Here is a 6000-nt window from a genome sequence, read left to right on the forward strand (position 1 = left end):
GAACTTGATTATCGGCTTGATGTCTGCCGAATCACTAAAGGGGCACATATCGAACATTTGTGAATGCCTAAAAAAACTTTTTGAGTTTTTGTATGTGTGTGCAAAGCATTGTGAAAATATCTCAAATAATAAAGTTATTGTAGAGCTGTGAAATCGCTTCAATCATTTGTAATAACTCTGTACTTTCGCACAATTACCGAGGGCTAAAATATGTTACTAGTTTCATATTTTATTTCCACCTTTCTGACAGTCAAGCAGTAATCGATTTCCAGAAGAGTGAAGTTATTTTTCAAGTTTCACTAAAGAGATTTAGCTTTTAATAATCTTTTCCGCTCAGGCAGTCAATTTATTTGAAACAAAGTGTTTTATTTCACACTATTGCCTAGTTTCAACTGTTCGCTGCACATCGAGTGCACTTATGGTATTATACCATAATAAAGAACCAAAGATGATGTAATGCAGTAGCCTGCCGAAGTGGCCGTGCGGTTAAAGACGCTGCAGTCTGGAACCGCAAGACCGCTACGGTCGCAGGTTCGAATCCTGCCTCGGGCATGGATGTTTGTGATGTCCTTAGGTTAGTTAGGTTTAACTAGTTCTAAGTTCTAGGGGACTAATGACCTCAGCAGTTGAGTCCCATAGTGCTCAGAGCCATTTGAACATTTGTAATGCAGTACTGGTGCTGCAAGAAAATTTACATCGGAATCTCGACTTAGGAATGCGCGCTTTAAGGCGAATTGTGCATTTTAGTGTGGTGCACGAATTCCGGGTGCTCTTAAAGTAATCATGTGATGTCTTGTTTCTTTCGAGACATGATGTAAGATCTTTCAGTGTTTTACACGTACGAACATGAGGGCCTCCTGCGTCATCGTAGCTGCGCAAGCGTGGTGACTCCTTCCATCTGGCGCTCTCTGTCAACTGCTGAAGCGAACCTCATATTTCTAACAGGTCGTGGGAAAATACTGCGAATGGTGGTTTCAAAAACGTACAGTGTAAATTTGCTTTTACGCAAGATGAACTATGTGCGAGAATGTACGATGAATTTATTAAATCATACAGCGTTTGACTCTCATTTAAAAATCAACTCTTCGGTGACGGGCCATTTAGAGGAATTTCGAGTCCAGAAGATGAGACATTTAGGTCGTTATTAAAAGTTTTATTATCACTTTAGTGTGATGTGTCTTAAAGTGTAACATGCGCACAGATCATCAACATTATATGTGCGGTCTTAGCTTCTCTTGCAGCTTGTTACTCTTTGAGACCAATGTTAAATGTGAACGATGTGTATATTAATTTAAACTATCAACTTTCCTTATTTGTGTCCTGGCGCTACTTAAGAGTGATGTTGCTGTTGGCTGACTACATCGCGTATCGTGTGCCGTCATCAGCTGGCGAGATCACGTGACATGAGCTATGGCTGGCTTACAAAAGCTCACTGCAATCTCGATTTCAATGCATCGGAAAGTGACGTGCGGTGTTTGGTGGTATCCGATTTTATACCTCCATAATAGGAACATATGCGCGACATCAAAGGACTTGCAAAACGTTTTTTTCGCCGCTGTGTTTAGTTTTCTAAAGGGCCAGGAAATTCTACGTTGGTATAACAATCAGAGAATTGATGAGTTTTACAGTGGCGAGGAAGAGTATAGTGTCGCTTAACACGGAAAAAGTGTATTTTGATGCGGAAAAAAGTGTATTTTTAAGTGGGGAATCCGGGAAATTTCGGCAAGTTTTTTCCTTGTCGACGTACAGACCCTGTTACCAGAATGACATTTTCACTCTGCAGCGGAGTGTGCGTTTATATGAAACTTCCTGGCAGATTAAACCGTGTGCCCGACCGAGACTCGAACTCGGGACCTTTGCCTTTCGCGGGCAAGTGCTCTACCAGGTGCAAAGGTCCCGAGTTTGAGTCTCGGTCGGGCACACGGTTTTAATCTTCCACGAAGTTTCACACCCTGTTAGCTTGTTGATGTACAGAAGATGTAATAATAAGTCGATACTTCTACAACTCTAAAACCAGCAGTCTATATACAATGTGCAGCTGCTATTTTTATACCTAGGAGTGTCTCGATATTTTGTACGCCGATACACACTTTTTCAAGATATCGAGAGTCCGTATCGAGATTTTAATAAATATCGATGTATTGGATACTCCATATTTTTAAAAATACCGACAATCCTGGTGTAGCGCTGATTGCCGTTCCGCAGCCGAAGTGTGTCAATTGCGGCCGTGCGGCCATCGGAGAAGACGGCGGCAGCCCTTGCAGGCGAGTCAGCCAAGTACAGGGGGCAGCCCGGCCGACGCTCGGCTCTTCCTGCAGCTCGCGTGCGCCACGCCGCAGCCGCCTGCATGTGCAGACACGGCTGTCGCACGTCCAACATTCAACCTGGTCTCTGCTGGAAGGCACGCGGTTGCTTCCTGACGGTGAAACACCTGGTCTCAGGTCGAAATTACAAACTACTCGCAATTGTACGTAGACGGAATACACTTTAAATAGAGTAAACATTTTGTTCAAAGTAACTGACGGCTTCCCACCCACGAACTAAATACTTTGAGCACATACTGAAATGTGTTGGACAGTCGCTGGCAGGCGGTAGGGGGCGTCGCTTGCGAGGGCCGCCTGCAGACGGCGCAGCCTGTCCTGGCCGCCCTCTGCCCTGGACGCGGTACAGTGTGTCCGTCAAGTCGTGCGCCCTCTCCGCTCCACAGTGCTGTCCCGGCGACCCACTCTGGCCACACAGCCTGGCGGCGCTCATTCCCAGCTCAGCGACTGCCCCGTCCAGAAAAACAGCACATTACGGAGTAAATTGCATTAACACGGGAACAGGAATCAAATGTCAGTGTTCCCGTATCTGTTAGAAATATGAAAGCGGATGCCTGTTCGTGTGAATGCGTGTTCGTGTACAACTTCATCCACAATTGGCGCATACATTCCGTCCGATACGATTTTTAAACAAAACATAGTGGAGCTGTACTGGACAATTTAAGCCTTTGCTTCGATGGGGTGCTCAGAAACGCGACAACTCTTGCGACACGAGTAGTACTCAAAAGTAACGGGGAATTCACCATTTTGCGTTTTTTGTAACTGAGATTCGCAAGACTTTTTTGTCGTTGTGATGGTAAACGTGCCTGAAAAGTATGTGTAGACCAGGGAAATGGGATATTCAGTCTGTGGTCACATCTTGGAAACGTTATTGGTGTGTTAGCAGAATTGGCGATTATTTGTTTAATGTAAAAGCGGATTATCGTGTTTGTATTACATTTGCCTATGCGAACGGAGTCAAATTCATCAAACTTTCAGAGACATTAGATTTTGATTTCGTCGAATCTACTATCAGTACGGGAAGTCTTTACGACTGGTGTAAATATTTCTTAGATTTCAACAGTTTGGTGCACCACAAATTCCTGTGACAAGGTGAAACAGTCAGCAAGCAGTAAAACCTACAAGCTCAACGCCAGCGGCATGACGCAATCCGAAAAAAAAAAACCTTCAGATTTGTGGCGGAACAGTTGATGATTTCTGCACTGCGATAACGCATCTGCTTAGAATTCGTTGCGTGCTCGTGAGTGTTTGGCTATAAACAATACTGTGGTGACGCCCTTGGCTGCACGATCACCCGATGTGACATGTTGTTCCTAAAAATTAAGACGAACCTTCAAGGGCTGTCTTTTTCACACACAGATGAGATTTGAAATGCATCGCTGAGAGAACTACAGGGTATCACAACGAAAGCTCCAGAATTGTTTGACACAGCGGAACAAACACTGGAATAAATGTATTAACATGTAGTGGAAAATATTTTGATGAAGACAAAATTGATTTAGAGTAATACATAAACCCAGCAATGGATCCAATATTCACCGCTCTCGCTTTCACTAATATTGTCCGTGTTGCGGCCTACATTTTGTTAACAGACGAGGAAGTTGTGTTTCTGTACTTAGAGTTCTGATTAGTTGCCTGTGTTTTCTTCGCAAGTGTCGGAAGGTGTTGCTCTAAAGACAATCTAGCATTAGAGGTGTGTTTCTCTGAAGGTCAGCGATTGGTTACCAACAGAATGCTGAGCTCACAGGAGGTCACTCCTTGGAGTGAATTAGGAGGAAAAGTTAAAACAGCTGGTAACGAGATGCAGTGACGGTTTCTTTCGTTCGATGTGTGTGTGTGTGTGTGTGTGTGTGTGTGTGTGTGTGTGTGTGTGTGTGTGTCTGTGTCTGTGTCTGTGTAGTAGAGTGAGAGAGTCGATGTTTTGTGCAGGAGCCTCTCTCAACAGGAGCGAGGGAGGAGGCTGATAGAGGCGGCCGTGCAGGGCGCGGCGGAGCAGCTGCGCGAGTTGCTGGCGGCGGGGGCGGACGTGGGGTCGAGGGGGGAGGGGTTGGGGAGCAGCTGGACCGCCCTGCACTGGGCAGCACGCGGGGGTCACGTGGCGGCGGCCAGCTGCCTCGTCGGCGCCGGCGCGGAGGTCGACGCCAGGGAGAGCTGGGGGCAGTGGACGCCCCTGCACTTGGCTGCAGAGTACGGCCACGCTGGTGTGGTGCGGCTGCTGGTCGGCGCCTCTGCCGACCTCAACGCCAGGGATGTGTGCGGGCAGACGCCGCTGCACTGCGCGGCAGTGGTGGGCCACGCAGAGGCGGCGGCTGAGCTCCTCCTGGCGGGGGCGGACAGGGGGGCCCGGGATGTGTTTGGCTGGACCCCCCTGGACATCGCCAGGCTGAATGGAAACCAGGAGCTGGTGGATAAGCTGAGACAACGCTGACATACGGCATTCAGGAAGCTCGATCAGTTACATCATATGTGTTGGTCTTTCAAATAAAGAATACAAAAATGAATCCTTTGTTCATTTATTTGTACATACCATTTTGTGCTGTTCATGACAACTCCGGTAACACCATGACACTGACTAGAGATACCTGTAAACTAATGTGAGGAGCCCTTCTTTTGACGATTTAGCCTGTAAAATACTTCATGATCAGTTTTTGCAAGAGCTGAGTAACAACTGAAAAACACTCCACTATTACTAAACACCGCTTGTCTCCCCCAAGATTGTCTTCCTCATGGGGTACAACATATGCAAGCAACTTGCAAGAACACAGCCGACCTCTATCACGACCGCCTGCATTTCAAAACTTTACCAATCAAACTGTTTGAAGACATGAATGGCGCAATATTGTTGGTTGTCTACCACAATCACACAACTGCATTAATGTTCGTTGTTCGAACCAGTCCACTACATTACCCCATTACTGGAAACTATATGCTACTAGCATGCATGGTGCTATGTTACACCAGCATATACTCCACCATACTCATGAAATACTGGCACACAAGTCGTTCAGTCAGAATGTGTCTTCAGTTCCAATCTCACGCTGAATGTACCTGCGTATCTGCAGTACGCAAATACTTGCGCCGCCTTTAATTGCAGCCTCACATTGGTAGCAAGAGTTACACCACATACTTGACAACACTGCACACGGAACGTGTCACACATAAGGCAGATTCGTAGAGTTGACACTATCACGAAAACTAAAATAAAATTCTCTACTTTGGCCCACAAATCGAGTAACTGCTTCCAACTGCTGGTGAGATTCTAATGAGTGACTTGCTGTTACGTTAATTCACATGTAGATGTGACTGACAATGTAAATTATACAGTTTACCATACTGTCGCCATCTGTATATGAGCGTGTCGTTATTTCCTAACTTTCGTCACCTGAGTCTACGACGTTTAATAAAAATGACGGAATGAACAGTGGGGATGTCAAAAACAAAACACACTACAACTCGCTTTTAAAAGACGGTTTCTCTGACAACAGTGCTACACTGAAGCGAATCGCTTGTGGCTACACAGAGGGAAGAGATACATGTCCAGTGTGCACAGAAGAGGTTCTTATATAAAGTGTCAAGCGATGTGAAAGACTCATAAAATGTTGACGTCGAAAGTGAAGTGGGTGGATTGAGCGTGGAAGGTTCCATTCCCTGTCGACAGCAACAACTTATTTTTCCAGAT

The 6000-nt window shown here is 45.9% G+C and overlaps 1 protein-coding gene across 1 annotated transcript in view; it reads left to right on the top strand.

Moving 5' to 3' along the window:
* The window catches only part of LOC124553299 (cortactin-binding protein 2-like), a 186342-nt gene extending 181593 nt beyond the window's left edge, over positions 1 to 4749 (top strand). Inside the window, exon 9 of the mRNA XM_047127179.1 lies at positions 4251 to 4749. Coding sequence (XP_046983135.1) covers positions 4251 to 4749 — 499 coding nt within the window. The remainder of the gene's footprint in view (positions 1 to 4250) is intronic.
* Positions 4750 to 6000: the final 1251 nt, after the last annotated feature.

Source organism: Schistocerca americana, chromosome 11, assembly GCF_021461395.2.
Source record: "Schistocerca americana isolate TAMUIC-IGC-003095 chromosome 11, iqSchAmer2.1, whole genome shotgun sequence".
Lineage (NCBI taxonomy): Eukaryota > Metazoa > Arthropoda > Insecta > Orthoptera > Acrididae > Schistocerca > Schistocerca americana.